Source organism: Notamacropus eugenii, chromosome 5, assembly GCF_028372415.1.
Source record: "Notamacropus eugenii isolate mMacEug1 chromosome 5, mMacEug1.pri_v2, whole genome shotgun sequence".
NCBI classification, from domain to species: domain Eukaryota; kingdom Metazoa; phylum Chordata; class Mammalia; order Diprotodontia; family Macropodidae; genus Notamacropus; species Notamacropus eugenii.
In genome coordinates this window covers 231,262,023-231,282,056 of record NC_092876.1, presented here as the reverse complement: position 1 = coordinate 231,282,056, position 20,034 = coordinate 231,262,023, and the positions used below count along the sequence as shown (strand labels likewise).

The following is a 20,034-nucleotide window of genomic DNA, read 5'->3' as shown; positions in this document are numbered from 1 at the left end:
GAAGGGAAGAAGGAAGGAAGAAAGAAAAGAAGGAAAGAAAGAAAGGAAGAATTTATAAAGCACTAGTTACTATGCAAGGCACTGTGCTGTGCTTTACAAATATCTGATTTAATCCTTTAAAAATACTAGTGCTGAAACATGCCTCCCACCTTTTAGTAGAGAAAAGATGGACTAAATCTACAAAACAAGACAAACATTTACAGATCCAGCAATATGTCAGTATTGCTTAACACCATAATAATTTGTTTCAAGGGAGAACTTGTATTTGGTGTGAGGTGATGAGTTAGAGGGTAGTCAAATGCAAAAATAAAGAGAAGGCAAATCTGTCAGATTTATGGATAATGAAAGAATTTATAACCAAACAAGAGATAGAGAACATTATAAAATGCAAAAAGGATAATTTTGATTACATTAACTTGAAAACTTTTTGCACAAACAAAGCCAATGCAACCAAGATTAAGAGGGAAAGAATTTTTACAACCAGTGTATGATAAAGTGAGTCAAATTTATAAAAATACAAATCATTTCTCAATTGATAAATGGTCAAAGGATATGAACAGGCAGTTTCCAGAGGAAGAAATTAAAGCTATGTAGTCATGAAAAAATGCTCTAAATCACTATTGATTATAGAAATGCAAATCAAAACAGCTATGAAATACCACATCATACCTATCAGATTAGCTAATGTGACAAAACAGGAAAAATGATACACACTGGAGAAGATGTGGGACAATTGAAACACTAATGCATTATTGGTAGTGTTGTGATCTAACCGTTCTGGAGAACAATTTGGAACTATGCACAAAGGGCCATAAAACTGTGCATACCCTTTGACCTAGCAATACCACTGCTGGGTCTGTATCCCAAAGAGATTATAAAAACAGGAAAAGGACCCACATGTACAAAAATATTTATAACAGCTCATTTTGTGGTGGCTAAGAACAGGAAATTAAGGGGATGCCCATCAATTGGGAAATAGTTGAACAAGTTATAGTATATGAATGCAATGAAATACTATTGTTCCATAAGAATGAGGAGCAGGAGAACTTCAGAAAAACCTGGAAAAATTTACATGAACTGATGTTGAATGAAGTGAGCAGGACCAGAACATTTTATACAGCAACAGAAACATCTGATAGACTTATCTCTGCTTAGCAATGCAAGGATCTAAGACAACTCCAGAAGATTCAAGATGGAAAATGCTATCAACATCCAGAAAAAGAACTATGGGGTCTAAATGCAGATCCAAAGCATATTATTTGGTCCCTTTTTTTCATTTTTTCTTCTGATTTCTCTATTAGTCCTAATTCTTCTTTACAACGTGGCTATTGTGAAAATGTTTAATGTGAATGTATATGTAAAGCATGTATCAGATTACATGCCATCTTGGGATGGGGGTGGGGAAGGATAGGAAGAAAATTTGGAATTCAAAATCTTATGGAAGTGAATGGTGAAAAGCAAAAATAAATTATTTAAAGAAAAAGAGAGAAGACAGGAGTGGAAACATTTGAAAACTACCAAGAAGAAAACAAAATTCAGAAAGAGGTACAGGGCCTTCTGAATATAAACTTTAAAAAAAAAACTAAACAGAAGTTCACAACTTCATGTACATTCCTCTTTTCTGTCCTTCTTTACATAATAAAATACTGTTAATGAATGTAAAGTTCATAATAAGAAAGAAGAGGTATAGACACCCCAATATAAAAGTGACTTACCTAATGACTAATGGAATATGTACTGAATAGCAAATGAATCATCCACTGAAGTCCTGACGTATTTGTGGCAGGAAGGTGACCCTGAATTCTGAAAGGCAATGCCAGTGGAATGCAAACTCTAGCAGGTTCTATACCCAAGCTAGAAAGGATTTCAGCAGGAATATGAAACAGAGGCTAGTTAAGAGAAACTCATCATCATATCAGTTGAAAGATGGTCGCTTTTTTGGCCAAAGCAAAGCTCTCAAAGACCTTCTACTGAATTACACATGGGTTGTAATCTATGTTGGTACAAGGATACTCCCATCAACAAATTACTGATACTTGACATGTGGAAGAAAAAAAAGAATCCTATTATGTCACAACTAATAGAGTTATGTTATAGACACTCATTTAAATATTTTGCCAAATAAAAAATAAAATTACTCATGGGGATCTAAAATACGGCTAGTCCCAATTGAGATTCAAATCACCTCTTATGCCCTTTAATTATACTACTGTATATCTTTAACCAATGTTAATAATATTTATCCTTTAAAGCCCCCAAATTAATAATTGATGTTTACAAGTGCAGTTGAAAAAAAACTCCAAGAATTTATCAATATTATAATTTTACTTAAATTCACACAAATATTTTTATTTAATTTCATATTTTTATTTATCACTTGCTCAACAATGCTGAGAATCTCAAGTTGTGAAGAAATGGTGATATAGTCCCAGAAAAATGAAGGGACAATACTGGATATCTTAAACCAAAGATTCCATTTTGTTTAAAAATTTATTCAGAGATCATTACTGCTCAATACTTAAGTTTTCTTTTTATATCAGGGTATGTTATAATGCCTTTATAATCCCTACAGATGGTTATTAATTTTACCCAAAGACAATGTTAGTAGTCAGTAGTGGGTAATGTCAGAGTGGGTAATGTTGGTTAAATCCTAAAAACTGAGCATAATACAAAATACCTGACTGATAAAGGTAATAGATGTTCTGGATAATTAATAACCATGATATCCTGATACCAGTATACCAGAAAAAATAAATTTAAATAAATTTAATAAATTTAAATTTAAAAAGTGTTTTCTCCAAGCCTGTTTTGGATTAAAACAAATTCAACAAACATTTATTAAAACCCCATTGTGTGCAGAGCACAGGTGCTAGGCAATTGAGGGCTGGGGGTAGGGGAAGACATACAAGAAAAGATAGACTTACAGGCTTCAGTGACCTTACAAACTAGCAGGGAAATGTGACATACACATAAATGCACTAGAGGTACAAGTAAAGTACTGTGTGAGATCTTACAGGAAGAAGGAGGTCATTAATGACGGTGTATCAGAGTTTCAGTTGGATTTTAAAATAATGGGTACAAATTCAGTAGATAAATGGGGAAGGGGATCAAGGTTATTACAAACATAGGAAAAGCATTAGCCAAGAAAGAAAAGCAGTAATGTGAAGAGTAGGGAGTAAAGTAAAATGAAGAGAAGGGAGGAGAGGAAATGAGGAATAGGGTCAGCATGTTATCTAGTAATTTGAAAGGTTTGAGAGATAGCTGAAAATATATCAGGTCATGGAGGACTCTGAATGTCAAGTTAAAAGATTTAAACTTTACTAAGTAGGTAAGCAGAGCTGTTAAAAGGATTTTAGCAGAAGCTTGACATGAACAGATCTATACATAGAGAAGATTAGTTAGTGCAATAAATACACAGAGAGGGTCAGAGAGGGTCAGAGAGTGGAGAAAGTCAAACTTAATAGAAAGGTACTGTAGCAGACCAAGAAGGGCGATAATGAACACCTATATTAAGGTAATAGATGGGAAAAGAAAGAAGAGGGGGGTTTCAGGAAGACAGAATAAAAATACATTAATAACTGAGTTAATGAGAGAGAGAGAACAAGAGAAGACTCAAAAAATAACTTATTTTGTTAATATTACCAAACAAGAAAATAAGAGCAGTCCATTCTTTCCATCGTTTGAAAGTAAAATGGAATATTCTGATATAGTTTAGGATAAACCTATCCAAAATTACAATTCAGACCTCCAAACATGACTAGTACTGACCACCTTTAGTAATTCCACTTTCAGAAGAAACAAGAAGAAATGTTTTCTCTTCTATGCTACTGTTAGGAATACAAAGTTAAAAGCGATCTTTCATTTATGCAAGAAAGGACTGAATGATGAGACTAAAAAGTTCCATAGCAGTTAAAACAACTGACCAATCAGAAAGCCCCAATACATCTTTACTCATCAGTGCCCTCAAAAAATGTTAAGAAATGTTTAAGACTGCAAAAGTTTAAACATAAACTATCCCCACCAGAATGATCAAGTTTTACATACTACAATCAGAAATTCATGATTTTGGGTCCTGACAAAGTTTCCAGTACAAACACCAACAAGGCAATAGCTAAATTGCCTATGAAAGTAATGGGCTAAATGTGTGTGGCCAAGATAGGTTACACTGAGTTCTTTCAGGTAGCTGCTGAGAATCCAGAAACATAGCATGGTAGTCAGTGCAGCTCAGAGAAAAAAATATCTGCTATTCAACGTCAGTTTATTTTTGGCATGTTACCTAAAAACTACTTTCCACACATGCTTGTATCTTTAGTGCATTTATGTGTATGTCACATTTCCCTGCTAGTTTGTAAGGTCACTGAAGCCTGTAAGTCTATCTTTTCTTGTATTTCTTCCCCTAGCCCCAAGCCCTCAATTGCCTAGCACCTGTGCACTGCACACAATGGGGTTTTAATAAATGTTTGTTGAATTTGTTTTAATCCAAAACAGACTTGGAGAAAATACTTTTTAAATTTAAATTCCACACAAAATTTTCATATAATTTTCCATAAAATTTCATGAAAACTTTAGTCCACTTGAACAAATATGTAGGTCACTATGTATGCAAACTATATTTTTTTTTTTGGTCCCATCCAGTCCATACTTCTACAAGTGCAGAGAATTCCCTCTATGGAAACTTAATTAATGCAACTCACCTGTAACTTAAGAGTCTTATTGAATTGGAGTTGACTGGGACACTGAGGAAAACAGTGATCAAGTGAAAACAGTATTGTATTTGGAGTGAGAGGACTCAGTTTCAAGTCCCAGCTCTGCCACTTACTCCTGTGTGATGACTGTAGGCAAGCTGCTAAACTATCCTGTGCCTCAGTTTCTTCATCTGTAAGAAGAGGGTGTTGGACTAATGATCTCAAAGGTCCCTTCCAAATCTAAATCTATCATCTTATTACTTGCTCACATTACTCACACAACCAGTATGTGTCAGAGTTACCATTTGACTCAGGGTTCTTCTGCCTCTAAGGTTATCCCCTCCACTCACTACAGCACAATGACCCTCTGTACAAAGTATGCATTTAAAAAATGTTAATTGACTTGAATAACTATTCTGATCTGAACTGTAAATTTCAAAATGAACATAGTATATGAAACATGATCATCATTAAATATTCCATGTTCACTGTCTCTGATATTTGCCCACTGGACCTATTTAAAGATACAGAAATGAAGCCACACAAGGTGGGCCCTAGAGTAAGATGAAAAGAAAGCTACCTCACTTTTCAAAATGAATGTTCTCAGGCTACCTTCAAATAAAATTGATACACAGTCCTACTCTTACACTGTGGCATTATGATGACAGCTTAATTTTGTATCTCTAATCCAAAATGCAAGATTCTAAAAAAAAAAAGAAGAAGAAGAAAACTTCTCAAAAAAGTCAAATCCTCAGTGGAATTTTGCAGACCTCTCAAGGCCAAGCAATCAACTATACAATTTATAGAAATTGTTGAGTAGCATCTTTAAGTAACATTTCTTCTACTCCTGTATGTTCTCAGCATACTTTCTTTTGCAACTATAAAAAGATTAGTGTAAAATAAGATCAGTAAAGCAAAAGCCAAAACCGAGAGAATTCATCACAAACACCAAAAAAGGACAGCAAACCAGAACCCAAAAAAGAAGTATTAATAATACATAAAATATTTATTAAAAGTTTAAATAGTTCTTTATTCGACTTAAACATGAAAATGAGATTGCAAATGTCTTTTTTTATATGATTTTATAAGTACTCAAAAAGAAAAATGAGGAGAGAGGACTAAAGTCTTCAAACTGTACCAATAACTATAGGGAGAGAAAATTTTTTAATTTTAAAGCCAATTCAATCAAATCATCAACAGCTGCTCAACCAAAAGCCCCACCTTTCATTTTATATACACCTCAGAAGGTCTCAACTTTTACTAATATATTCTATGTAGACAGCTTAGCAACTCCTTCTTGGTCACCTTGAGTATCTGAGACCCACCTCCAGATTATCAGCACAGTTTAAAAAAAAACAGCATTCAGTTGCATATATAAAAGTATGCAAATAATGTTCGTGTGGAGAGTTAAAAATCAGAGAGAACTTGAAGAGTGACTGAACTTGGAATAAGGAGTACCTACCTGAGCTCACATCCTGCCTCAGGTATTATAGGTAGTATAACGGTCCCAACAAAAAAAAAATTAACGATCGTAAATTACAAATGCACTGCCAATCTACAATGGCAAAGGGAGTCTCCTTACCAGGAGATCCCTATAACTTTAAAACCACAAGTCCGTACCCCCTACCATATCCCTACCTCCCCAACACCTCCGAATCCCCTGAAAAAAGTCTGTATGGAAAAAAACTTTCCCCTGCCTAGATGAAAATGTTTAATTAAATTAATTAAACATCTTTTTATAGAAAATACCCTCGCTACAGCAACAATGTCTCTTCCTCCCCCAAAAAGAAGAGAAAGCCCCTTCTTGGTAACCTCTCAGAGCCCAGTTCCATACTCCTCTTGACAGCTCCAGTCTTTCCCCGAGGCTCCTCCCTCATCTCCACCCACCTCCCGCACCAAACACACACCAGCACGCCAGGCACCAGGCTCCGCGGCTCCTTCCTCCCTCAGCCCCGGACACCCGCGACACTAGAGAAGCCCCTTCCCCAATTCTTCCTCCCCCGACGGTGACCGCATCTCCCCCTCCCCCAAGCCGGACCCATCTCTCCTCTTCTCCCCGCTCCTTTCCGACAGCCCTGCTGGGCCCAACAACGAACCCGACCGCTCCGCGGCCCTTCTCCGGGACAAGTGCACAACTGACAGCCCCGCGGCCCCAGCGAGTCAGGGCAGCTCCGGGCCCTGAAGGCGACCCTGGCGAGACAGCCCCCTCCCCCACCGGTGACAGCTCCGATACCTCTATCCTCAAGTGGCTCCGGCCTCCTCCTCCTCCCCCTCCCCCACCCTCCCGTCCGCTGACAGCTCCGGGAGAGCCCCGGGGAGCAGCTCCCTCCTCGCTTCCCTCTGCCCCCCGGTCCCCGGCTCACCCGCTCTCCCGCATCACGTTGCTGTCCCCGCAGTCGCAGGCGCCCCCGGCCTGGCTGCGGAACATGTTGAAGTCGTGTCCAGTGTGGTCACCCTGGTGGAAGCACTCGGCGCACAGGGACATGCAAGGGGAGATGCCGCACGTCCGGCACCGGTAGGCCACGAAGTTGGCTGTCCAGACCAGGCCGCAGAGCGCCGCGGGGTCGTAGGCCCGCACCGCGGCGCAGAACTCCTCGTAGCCACCGCCGCCGGCCAAAAGGCACTTACACCACTCTAGGGCCTCCTCCTCCGCCGTCCCCGGGCCGCCGCCGCTGCCGCCCCCGCCGCCTCCTCCGGCCGCCGCCTCCTCCCCCCCGCCCTCCGCCCGGGCCAGCGGCCGCTCGGCGTTCAGCACCCGCTCCAGCAGAGCCTGCAGCTCCTCAGCGCCTGCCCGGTTGTCCGGCCGGCTGAGCGCCGCCTTCAGGTGCGCCGCCGTGGCCGCCTTGTCCCGGCCCAGCTCCGGCTGAGGCGGCTCTGACTGAGGCGACGGCTGCCCCCCGACAGCCGCCGCCGCCGCTGCCGCCATGATGAGAGCTCAGAATTGGGAGAGTCCAGAGCCGGCGGCTCCCGGCAGCCGCTGCTCCTCCCGGGATGGTGTTGGGGAGGGGAGGGGGGGTGGGAATAGACTGCTGAGCTCGGCCCCGGCCCAACTCTCGCGATAGCCGAGAGCTGACGTTCACTTCAGCCCTTCAACTCTCGCCCCGCCCCCTATCCACGCCCCTTCTCCCCGTCATTCCCTCCCCCATTCTCCTTCCGTCCCTCCCTCCAGCCTTCTGGGCTTCGGGAGATCTTCCTTAGCTCTGGGTGTCCTCCTCACCTGCTCCCCTCTCCCTGGCTTTATTAGAGTGCCTTCACCTCCTCTAGTCCCTGCCATGCCCTCCACCCCCTAGTCTCCTCCCCTCCTTCCCACCACCTCTCCCTTCTTCTCAGGTCCCCGCCCCCCCGTTGCTCCACCTGGGTCCGCTCCTCCCCTCCTTGGCTCCCCCTCCTTCCTCACCTTCTCCTTTAATGTCCACCTCTCCTGGCCTCTGCTTCTTTCCCCCCTTTCCTTTCCGTTCTTTTGACTCTTTCTTCTCTCTCCCTTCCCGAGGCGAGCTCCCCAGAGGAACAGATCCCCCCATGAAATGCAGATTTGGAGTCAACTTAAAGAAACCTTCAAGCGGACAAATGTTTTGACATTTTTTTGCCAGAAAATGACGTTTCAGAGGACGGCCTGGCAACCTTTATCAATCGATTTATGGTATGATGAACGAAGATCCTTTCATCTTCTTCCAGAAGAACCGATATATTTATGATCTCTTGCCCCAAGTGCTATAGGAACTTTGTACTGCGTCCTTTCTATACAGTATATTTTTATATAATTGCGCTTCTCTTTATTCGGTAAATTAACATTACCATCTGGCAATTATTACTTTTCCTCCTGACTGTTGTCGTTGTCTTCGAAATGCTGTTCAATTCTTTCTAATACATTTTGCACACCGCTACCAAAAATCATTTCGCTAATGTAGCTGTGTGACTCCCTTGAAGAAAAAAAAGCTTTATTAGCTCTCCATTTCCTACTGAATAAATTAGTCAATACTTAATGCTGTTCAAGATCTAGTGCCAGCTCAGGGTTAGCAGACGTGACTTGGGTGAAGATCAAGCAAAGAAGACAGAGAAGGAGCAGTCAGACTGATAGGAAAAGAACCAGGAAAGAGTAGTGTCTTGAAAACCTAGAGAGAAGAATGTATCAATGAGAAGAGGGTAGTCAACAGCGTTAAAAGCTGGGGAGTGGTCAAGGATAAGGATTGAGAAGAGGCCGTTAACAAGACCTTCACTTAGGTGAAGAACTCAAAATTTACAGAAGGACATACCTGTTCAGACATGGCCAATTTGGAAATGTTTTCCTGGACCATGCATGTTTATGATGAGGTTTTTATTTTTCATTTTGTTTTATTTTTATCAACTGAGAGTCAGTGAAAGTAACAAATTATAAATACATGTAAAAATTGATTTTAGAAAATATTAAAAAAAAAAAAAAGAAAAAATTGTCTACTGACAATATATCTTTTTAATTCTATCCCTATATTGCTAGCACAGACTGGACTTCTCTTTGTACAAGCCTTGAGCTTTTTGCTTCCTTTACCTTTCCTCACAGCCTTCCTTTTCCTTGACTTTCCCTGCTGAAAGGCTACTATTCTTCAAGGTCAATTTTCAAAGATTATCTCCTGCAAGAAATCTCCAACTTCCCACATCTCTTACCTTATAATGTAACCATTTAGGGATATGTCATATCTCCCCTCCAAAATGTTAAGTTCCTTATGTATAGTAGACACCCAATTATTATTCCTTTAGTGAATTCTTAGGTAAATGTAAATTGGATTTCTATTTTTTAAAGGCAATAGAAAAACTCAGTTGAAAATAATTCTATTATTCTTTAAAGTAAAACCTAATATGTTTTGTAAATCTAGGTTTTCATTTATTACATCCACTTAAAGTGTGAGACACCTGAGTAGGAGAATGGGTGAGTATACTGCCTAGAATGACATGACTGAGAATGAACTTTTTATAAAAGAGAATTGCAAAACAATAGTTTCTTTTCCTAGCAGACCTTTTAAAGAAAACCTTGCTGCATTCAATGGGTGATTTATTCACTGGATTTATACAATAATTTTACAGAATAGAGCTGTAGTAACAGTAATTATCCATTAACATATGACTTTCTTTCAATGAATTCAAAAGCCTAGAAGGCAAAAAACAAAAAGGAAAAATTCAAGCACCTGAAGGAACTAGCTAAGCTGATGAGAGCAGCATGAGTATTTGCAAATCTTAGCTAGTATTAGATGAAAACCAACAGGACATACCAATAATATGATGTCATTTCACATTTCCTTGCCTTTCATGTTAGTAAGGCATTTGTCCAATTATTCTTAACAATGATGTGAAATTCCAAAAGCTTTAGAAATATTTTTCTCCATAAACAGCTACATTAACTTAGAAACAAGAAATCAAAATTCAGGAACATTTTTATACCATAGTGTGAGTGTGTGTGTGTGCGCGCACATATCAGACTGTCTAAGGAGCCTTGCTGTACACTGGAAGGCATGGTAAAGAACCTAATGAAGTGTGCTGTCATCACTCCAGGATTTCCTTCCTGTCCAGCATAACAATGGAGAACACCCCATTTTTTTTAAGATTAAACCCAGCATATGTTGATATCTAGTGGAATTCTATTACAGTTTTGAGTATAGTGGTACCTGTATATTCTTTGTTTTTCTTCAACCTTGTCATCCCATCACCTGTCACACAGGCCTCGTAGCTTGATATGCATATCACAAAGCATACTTATATATATATATCCTCATTTTTTCAGTTGAATATATACTGCAGGAGAGATGCATAAATGCCTATCCATAGGTTTTGCTTCCTACCTGCTAATATTATCCCTGCCAAAATTTAGAAAATATTTCTGACTTTTCAGAGCCTTTAGAATTATATAACTCTACCTTAAGATGAATAGAATAAACAGATTTCTACCCAAGTTGAAAATTAGTTCTGTGGGTTTTAACTGCCTTTGAAAGTTCATCAGGAAATATGTTCCAAGCCTGAATATCTGGAACTTGCATCTACAAAACCTGAATTTTTCTTCCAGTGATTTAAAGGAATCCCTTTCATTACAGGTTTGATTTGGTTTTTTCCCCACATTTCACAAGTTTGTGGTGAGGGAAATAAAGATATAGTAGCTCCAACCTGCAGTTGCTACTGCTAGTGAGGTTGAGGCTGGTGGATTACCACAAAATGTAGAGAATAGAACTGATTCACACAGTCACAGTGCCATAATAAATAGCATTTGAGAAAAAGGTAATTGTAAGAGGGTCTGTTAATAGTCTTTTAAAGTTCTCTTATAAATATCTTGAAATTATCATCTTTTCCCCAAAACCTTTCTCCCTTATGAAATTCTTTATAATAGTTAATAGCACCATCTTTCCAGTCAACACCTCACGTCCTTACTCTCACCCAAAATATCTAATCTGTTGTCAAATCTTGCTTCTCCTTTCACAATAATTCTCATTTATGCCCTCTTTTCTCCACTCAGCCACTTCCCTAGTTCATGGCCTCATTGCCTGGACTGCCAAAATAACAGCCTTCTAACTGGTGTCAAGTCTCACTCACTCAAGTCTATCCTTTGATTAGCTGCCAAGGTGATTTTTGTCAAGTGTAGGTCTGACCTTGTCATTCTCCTGCTCGTTGAGATCCAGCCAAGATCAAATATAAAATTCCCTATTTGGCATTTAAAATTCTTCATAATCTGTCCCCTTACTATTTTTATACCTTGCTTAAAATGTACTCCCCTCCATGATCTTGGCAATCCAGCTACACTCACCCATTTGCAGGTCCCCAAAGCAAGTCTTCCAGTGTCTATGCCTTTACACTGACTGTCCTCCATGCCTTGAATACTCTCCCCTCTCTGCCTCTTAGTTTCTCTGAATTTCTTCAAAATAGCTCAAATTCCATCTCCTTTAGGGGACCCTTTCTCATTCACCTAACTGCTAAACTGACTGCTTTAATCTATCTTGTATGTATCTAGGTATTTGTAAGCTGTTTCTTCTATCAGAACATAGACTCTCTGAGAGCAAGCGTCCTTTTTTTGGGGGGGGGGGGAGGGTTGCAACTGGGAAGATGCTTTCTATTCCCAGTGCTCAGGATAATGACTGTCACACAGTGAGTGCTTAATCTTCTAACTAAAAATCCTTAACCTTTTAAGCAAAAAATATCTTCATGAAGAAAATGAGAGCATTGAATGGTGCATAATTTTGTTGCCTCCCCAAAACTAGTAGTACTACTGAATTCCTACTCACTCTCAAATGCTCACCTGAAATCCCACTTTCTCCAAGAAGCTTTCCCCATCCCCTCTTATTAACTGATTAGCTCTCCCCCACCCCATACCTCAGATAGCACTTTGTTTTATAATGCCCTAATACACTTATTACGTAACAGTATGTATCACAGCTATCTGTGTTATCTTTTTCCCTACTGGACTGTGAACTCCTAGATAGCAGGAATTGTGTTTTATCCAAACTTTGTATTTTTGCTAGCTAGCACCTGCTACAGTGCTTTATAGTGGTTCTCAAAAGTGGTCTAGGGACACTTGGGGGTCCCTGAGATCCTTTCAAGGGGTCTCTGAGGTAAAAACTATTTTCATAATCTTATTAAGACATCTAAATTTCCAACAATAGCTAACAAATATAACCCACAAAAGCAAAAGTTTAGGGTTTTCAATAATTTTTAAGAGTGTAATAGTATCCTGACACCAAAAAGTTTGAAAACTGCTACAGAAGGAGCTTTTAAAACATTTGTCTCAGTTGTTGCATGAAAAGCTTTCAATATAAAATTTGTAAAAGAAGATATTTAAAATACTCAGAATTTTAATTGTTATAAGATTGTTAGCATTAGAAGTTATATCCCTGCCCAAGTTCTAAACATAGGCCAAGCCCACATCATTATCTGTATATCATATATATATATGTACATATAGTATAACATTCTACTTATAGTATAAAATAGTGTAATCTATTTATCAAAGGAATCATTATCACCTTTATTCTCTTATTTTCTCCCTTATTTCACAAATTTTACCCATAAAGTGGGATAGGGATTAGGGAGTGACTTTGTTCTGACATCTATGACTTGGAATTTCAGTCACAGTCCCTCTTCAGACTGTTGAAGCTAAAGGATTCTTAAAAGCAGTTGGGGAAAAAAAACTGTTAACGGTAATTTAACACGTTCTTCTCAAGAGATTGTTTCCCTCCCTATTATTTCTCCATACCTTCTCTCTACTAGTGTTCAAATATGCCAAAAAAGCATGATTTCATTAGAGAAGGATGAAATTGGGAACTTTGCAAATGTATTCTTTCTCTATTGACCAGGAAATGTGGGAGAGACAATGGCAACTCCTCCAAGGAAACAAGCTGAGTAAAATTACAGACTACTGAGGTGCTAAAGTAAATGGTGGTTGGTTGGTTGGTTGTTGTCCTTCATCTTCGAAGAGGACCAAAATGACATCACCATGATAAAGTGAAATTTCAGTGTGTCTGACTGTGGTTGATCAGACCAATACAAGCTTGAAATGTTCTACCGTAGGTTGGGCACAGATAGTCCATGTGAATATTTGATGTGGATATCCCAAATTTGCACATCCCACTACTTTGTGCTATCTCAGTTCTGCTTTCACAGCACCCTTTCTGATGTGGGCACATCATGCTGAGTGGTTCTGTGCCAGTGTCTCCCATGTTGCACAGTCAAATCCAAAGTTCTTGAGAGAAACCTTGAGAGTGTCCTTGTATTGCTTCTTTCTGGTCACCATGTGATCACCTGCCCCATGTGAGTTCTCCATAAAATAGTCTTTTTGGCAAGTGTACACTTGGCATTCAAACAGCGTGGCCAGCCCATCAGAGTTGTGCTCTCTGAAGTAGTTTGAATACTTGGTAGTTCAACTCGTGCAAGTACTTCAGTGACCTTATCCTGCCAGATGATCCTCAGAATCTTCCTAAATCTTCCTAAAACAGTTCAAATGGAAGCAATTCAGTTTCCTGATGTGGCACTGGTAGACTGTCCATGTTTCACAAGCATATAACAATGAGGTCAGCACAACGGCTCTGTAGACCTTCAGTTTGTAGTCAGTCTAATACCTCTTCTCTCCCAAACTTTTCTTCGGAACCTCCCAAACACTGAGCTAGCTCTGCAAAGCATGCGTCAACCTCATTGTCAATGTGTACATCCCTGGAAAGTACGCTGCCAAGGTAAGTGAATTTATCCACCGCATTCAAAACTTCTCCATTTGTTGTAACCATGTATGGATGGTGTGGTGGTGGCTGAGGGAGCACCTGTGTTTTCTTGGTGCTAATTATTAGGTCAAAATTAGCACAAGCAGCAGAGAATTGACCCATAGTTTGTTGCATCTCAGCTTCAGAGGCTGCATTGAGTGCACAATCATCTGCAAACAGAAAAATTGTGCACCAACACTCCCTCCACTTTGATCTTAGCTTGTAGCCTTTTCAGTGTCAACAAATTAGAGCTCTTCTCTGAGCGTGAACAGTTTGTTGCTAACTTGGAGGCAAAGTTGAGCCAATACACACTTGGCAATAGTGGAGCAGAAAAAGAGTGGGCAGCTTTTAGAGATTTGGTGTACAGCACTGCATTTGCTCATCTGGGTTAGAACACTTGCAAACACCAAGACTGGGATGATGAAAATGATGGGGAAATTCAGAAACTCCTAAATGAAAAATGAGAACTCCATAGGATTTACCAGCAGAATAATTTATTCACCTCTAAGAAAGCAGCATTTAATTCCATCAAAATCAAAGTACAAGCAAAGCTTAGGGAGATGCAGGATTCCTGGTTCAGTAAGAAGGCAGATGAAATTCAGTTTTATGCTGATAGGCCAAGGTGCTTTTATGATTCCCTGAAAGCTATTTATGGACCAAAAACCTATGGTGCATCACAACTACTCAGTGCTGATGGAGCCACATTGATTAGTGATAAGGACATGATCCTAGAGAGATGGGCTGAATACTTCCATAGTGTTCTCAACAGACCATCATCAGTCAATGCTAAGGCCATTGACCATTACCTTAGGTCAAAGTCAATTCCTCCTTAGCTGAACTTCCAACTGAAGAAGAGGTTTTGAGGGCTATTAGGCTCCTTTCATGGGGCAAAGCACCTGGTGCTGATTCTATTCCAGCTGAGATTTACAAGGTAGGGGGACCATTGCTCATACAGAAGCTGACTGAAATTTTCCACATTATATGGCAAGAGGAGGTTATCCCCCAGGAGTTCAAGGATGCCTCCACTATCCATTGCTGTAAGGGTAAAGGCAATAGATTGTTCTGTGACAATCACAGGGGGATCTCCCTCTTTTAGTCATTGCTGGCAAAATTCTTGCTAGAGTCCTCCTTAATAGGCTGATCCATCACCTGGAAGATGGTCATATACCTGAAAACCAGTGTGGCTTCAGAAAGAGCTGAGGAACAGTTGATATGGTGTTTGCTGCCCAACAACTCCAGGAGAAATGCCAGGAGCAGAACAGAGGTCTGTACACAACATTTGTAGATCTGACCAAGGTCTTTGATACTGTTAGTCATGAGGGCTTATGGAAAATTATGTCAAAATTTGGTTGCCCAGAGAAGTTCATCAATATTGTATATCAATTTTATGATGGCATGTTTCCCCGGCTTCTGGATAATGGACAATGCTCTTGTGCCTTCCCAGTCACCAATGGAGTGAAACAGGGCTGTGTGCTTGCTAAACTAAGTAAACAAAAGTTAAGTCCTCAAACGGAAAAGACACTTGAAAAATGATGCATAACCATCTGTTTTGTTGCAGTACTCCAGACCACTAGGCTTTTCCATCTGACTTTCAGATGAAACCCTTCATTTATGTTGTCTCCTGTGTTTAAATATGAACTCACTGAAAGCAGGGACTATTTTTTTTTATACATGCTCTTCCTATCAAATTTGGTGGCCATTCAACATGCCCAATGCCATTGTTGATTCTCATGGAAGCTCTGACCTGCTCTATTTTTCCACCCTGGGCCAATTTGCCTCTCTTTAGCCAACCTGATTGACCTCCAGATTCAGGGGCTCACCATATGCATAGTATGGGCATCTACAGTTGTACTGCAGCATAGAAGTATTGCAAACACTTCACTTTCAGCCCTTTAAATATTCAAATACTTATTGTGCACCTATTATGTGCCAAGCACAGTGTTGATCAGCTATAGAATATACCAAAAATTGTAAGATATATGGTCACTGCCATTAGGAAGAAAAAAATCAACACACATCAATCATTTTTATCAAACCAAGATTAAAGAAAATCTTGAAATAATTTAAATAGTAATAGCTGGCATAATAGGGTTAATTTTTACAATAGTAAAATATTCAATGAGTAAAATTAAAAACTAGAAGTGGAGAAAGAAGGGTGAATGGAGGAAATTTAATTTTTAAGTGCATCGTAAAATATCTTGCAAAAAATGGGGAGAGATTTCTTTTTTCTTTTAGAGGTACTGTTCACTTTAATAAATGGGGATAGGAATATTTAGCATTCAAACACACTAAAATGTGATTTTTTGAGACTTCTAAACTATACTTACTGTGCTCCTCTCATTGGCTTAGATATAAAGCTGGGACATTTTTAGTAATTTTCTCAACTCATGTTTTACAAATCTCTTCCGTGAGAAAGCATGATAATGCATTAATACTTTGGCCTACATTCTCTCCACTACAGGATTGTCTTTGAACTTTGTGGGTGTGCTTACTAGCCCTCTATTGGTTTTCTGATGTCATTACAGGTTGTCTTTTTTTTCTTATTTAATTAAAAAAAGGTCTTCCATTTCTATCTTTTGTTTTATATCACTTAAACTTCTTCCTGTATCGCTTCAAATCCCTCTCCCAAAGAGCCATTTCTCCTCAAAAGAATTTTTTAAAAGAAAAAAGTAGAAAAAAAAGAAATCAGCAAAAAAACTAACAATATATCTAATTAATTTGACAATATATGCAATGTTCCACACCTCTAGACATTCCATTCCCCTCTCCCTCTCACCCTAGAAAGGTATAAAGGGAAATGCTTTTTCATATCTTTTCTTTGAGGTCAAGACAGTTCTTTGTAATATTGTAAGATTCTTTTTTTTTATTGTTTGGGGTCTATTTTTCTTTCCATTTGCATTTTTATAGTATTTGTGTATGTTGTTTTCTTGTTTCTGCTTATTTCATGTTGCATTTGTTCATGTAAGTCTTTCTATGCTACTCTGTATTCATCATATTTGTTATTCTTGTAGCACAGTGATATTCTATTACATTCATGTACCACAATTTGTTTAGCCATTTCCCAACCAATGGATGTTGACTTTGTTTCTAGTTCTTTACCACCACAAAAATGTGCTGCTTTAAATATTTTGATACCTTTCTTTTTATCATTGACTTCCTTAAATCCCAGGGATTTTCAAAGCCCTGGGTTTTCACCATACTGCCCTTTTTGTTTGTTTGTATTTTCCACCTATTTGGCAGTTTGCTCCTCCCTCTCAGTCTCCTTCGCAAGCTCATCATCTTTGTTCTCTGTAGGTGTATTTCATGGTTCTCTCCTCTGCTCTCTTCTTTTTCTCCCTATACTTTCAGAGATTTCATATGTTCTATATCCAGACCCATTCTCTTTCCTGAATTTCAGTGCCGCATGACCAACTAACTATAAGAAGTGAGTGAGAGTTAAGGAAATAAATACAAACAGCTTTTTCCTAGTAGTTTGACTATAAAAAGAAGTAGCACTATATGATAGTAAACAGTAACTTGAAAGAAAAGTGGTCTTGTTAAGGATGGTGGAAATCTGAGTGTGTTCATAACAGTAAGGAAAGAGCCAGTGGATGAGAAGAGATTTGAAAATTAGGGAGAAAGGATGATTGTCAGCCTGTTAGAGGAGAATGGAGGGCTTGAGATCAAGACAATGAGTAGAAGTATTGATGTCTGAACCATTAAACTCATGGCATATGTTTATTATGTCATTCAATGGACAATTAATCACATTTGGCCCATGGTAGAGCCTCACTGCTTTATATTTTATTTATCTTTTTATAATTTCCATTAGAGTATAAATTGCTGGAGGGAAGAAACGATGTATAATGTAAATTATACCTCCTGAATTTTAAGGGATAGTCCTAATTACATAGAAAGTGTATTTGAGGACCATATAATCATAGATCTAGACTTGGAAGTGACCTCAGGGGCCAGTTCGTTCAACTTCATTCTGATTTTATCAATGAGGAAACTGAGGCCCAGGGAAAGTAAGTGACTTGGCCAAGATCACACAGGAAGTAAGTATCAGGGTAAAATTTGTTCCCAAGTCCTCTGAATTTAGAATCAATAGTCTTTCCACTCTACTTTTAAGAAGGTTCTGCAAAGGGAAGGTCCTTTGACTTCTCTAGCAGATTACACCCTCAATCATCCTACCACCCCACTCCCCCTTTCCCTGATTCCAACCTCTCTCTATGTACTAGTTCCTCCCTACTGCCTGCAAATATTGTCACTTCAATCTTTAAACAACCTTTACTAGACTCTGTCATTCCCTGAAGCTTTTTTCCTATATATCTCTTCTCCATTTCTCAGACAAACTTTTGGAAAAAGCTATCAACACAGACCACCTCTACTTCTTTTCCTTTCACTTATTTCTCAATCCATTGCATTCGAGTGCCAGTTTCATCACTCAGCTCAAACTGTTCTCCCCAAAATTACTAATTACCTCTTGCCACATCTCATGTTTTGTTTTTTTTCTCACTCCTCATTCTTTTCAGTTTATCTATTGCATTTTATCATGCTGTGACCATCCTTTTCTTCTCTCTAGGTTTCCATTACATTACTTTTTCCTAATTCTCCCCCTACCTGTCAGTCTGGGTCTTCTCAGTCTTCATTGCTGGTTCATTTCCATATCATATTCCTAAACTTTAGGAGTTCTCCGAAGTTCTGTCCTAGACCCTCTTTTCATCTCTCTCTTCACTCTCCTTTGGTAGACTTATCAGCTCCCATGGAATTAATGAGCATCTATATGAGGAAGATTCCCATATTTAGATATTAAACCCCAGTCTCTTTAGGCTTCAGCATCACCAGCTTCCATCTGGGCATTTCCAACTGGACGTCCCAGAGACATCTCAAACTCAGTATGTTCTAAACAGAACTCATTATCCTTCCCTACAAACCATCTCCTCTTCCAAAGTCCCCTATTTCTGTCCTAGATGCCACCATCCTTCCAATGTCTCAAGTTCCTAATCTTGGCATCATCCTAGACTCCTCACTCTCTCATCTCACATGTCCAGTAACTTAACAAATCTGGTCTTTTCTGTCTCCATAACATTCCTTGCATCTGACCTCTCCCCTTGTGCACTTTAGTTCAGGCTCTCTTCACTTCCCACCTAGATTATTACAACAACTTCCCCAATTGGTTTTCCTGCTTCAAGTCTGTATCCTACACATTGTTGCCAAAGGGATTTTCCTTCAAGTACAGATCTAACCCCTACTCAGATCAACTCCACTGGTTTCCTATTGCCTCTAAAACATGAACTTCACTGTTTATCCTTCACAGCCCCACACAACCAGGCCCTAGTCTATCTTTAGAGCCTTACGGGACTTTACTTTGTCTCTTACAATCTGCAGTCCAGGCTAGCTGGCCTTCTCCTTCTCAGACATGTGACATTCCATCTCCCCAAAAGGCCAGCCTTCTCCCATGCCTGGAATGCACTCCCTCCTAACTGCCATTTCCAAAAGACTCGCTCTTCCTTTATGAAACCATTCCCTTTTCTGATCCCCCAACTCCCGGATAGTGCCCAACCTCCTTGTACTTAAATACTTTGGCTACGTTTGTGTCTATTCAGTTCATATTCGCTTCTTCAGACACTTGTATGTGTTCTTTTTGTTTCTCCCCACAGGATGTAAGCTCTTTGTAAGGATCACTTCACCCTTCGTAGTTGTCTACAGAACCTCCCAACTAAAGAAAAACACGTTTTCCTTAATTACATTTTTTTCCGGTCCCCAAGCATTTTCATGGCGGTAGGTGGGGCTGGGTCGGATGCTCTTCGTTGAAGGACCTTTCCCGCTGTAAATCCCATGAGGGTAAATCCACGGGATTCTTTTCCAAGAAGACGCTGCAGCAATGACAGCTGGAGGCCGTGCGCTGCGGCCTCCTGGACGCCGGAACTCAGGTGCAGCGCTCCCCAGTTTCCGGGGACCGCTGAGCCGGTGGCACCGGAGGCAGGATGACCCGAGCCGGGGAGCCTGGTTTCTGAAGTTGGGGGAGGAGGTCGGGGCGCACTAAGCGTTCCACCTGAGGCGGACGGAGGAGCAGCTGCAGCTGGAGCAAGCCGTCCGAGGCGCACGCGCACGCGCACGCGCACGAGTGCGGCCGCCGCCGAGGAGACTAAGGGCTTTGAGCC

The 20,034-nt window shown here is 39.9% G+C and overlaps 1 protein-coding gene across 8 annotated transcripts in view; it reads right to left on the bottom strand.

Moving 5' to 3' along the window:
- Positions 1-7,697, bottom strand: part of UBR3 (ubiquitin protein ligase E3 component n-recognin 3) — a 314,350-nt gene extending 306,653 nt beyond the window's left edge. For 4 of the 8 annotated variants that reach the window (XM_072612272.1, XM_072612274.1, XM_072612271.1 and 1 more), the window contains exon 1: positions 7,049-7,694. In XM_072612272.1, coding sequence (XP_072468373.1) covers positions 7,049-7,611 — 563 coding nt within the window. In that variant the 5' untranslated portion in view covers positions 7,612-7,694. Of the gene's footprint in view, positions 1-7,048 lie in introns of all 8 variants that reach the window. The other 4 variants (XM_072612269.1, XM_072612275.1, XM_072612270.1 and 1 more) reach the window with 2 other exon arrangements.
- Between the last annotated feature and the right edge of the window lie 12,337 nt (positions 7,698-20,034).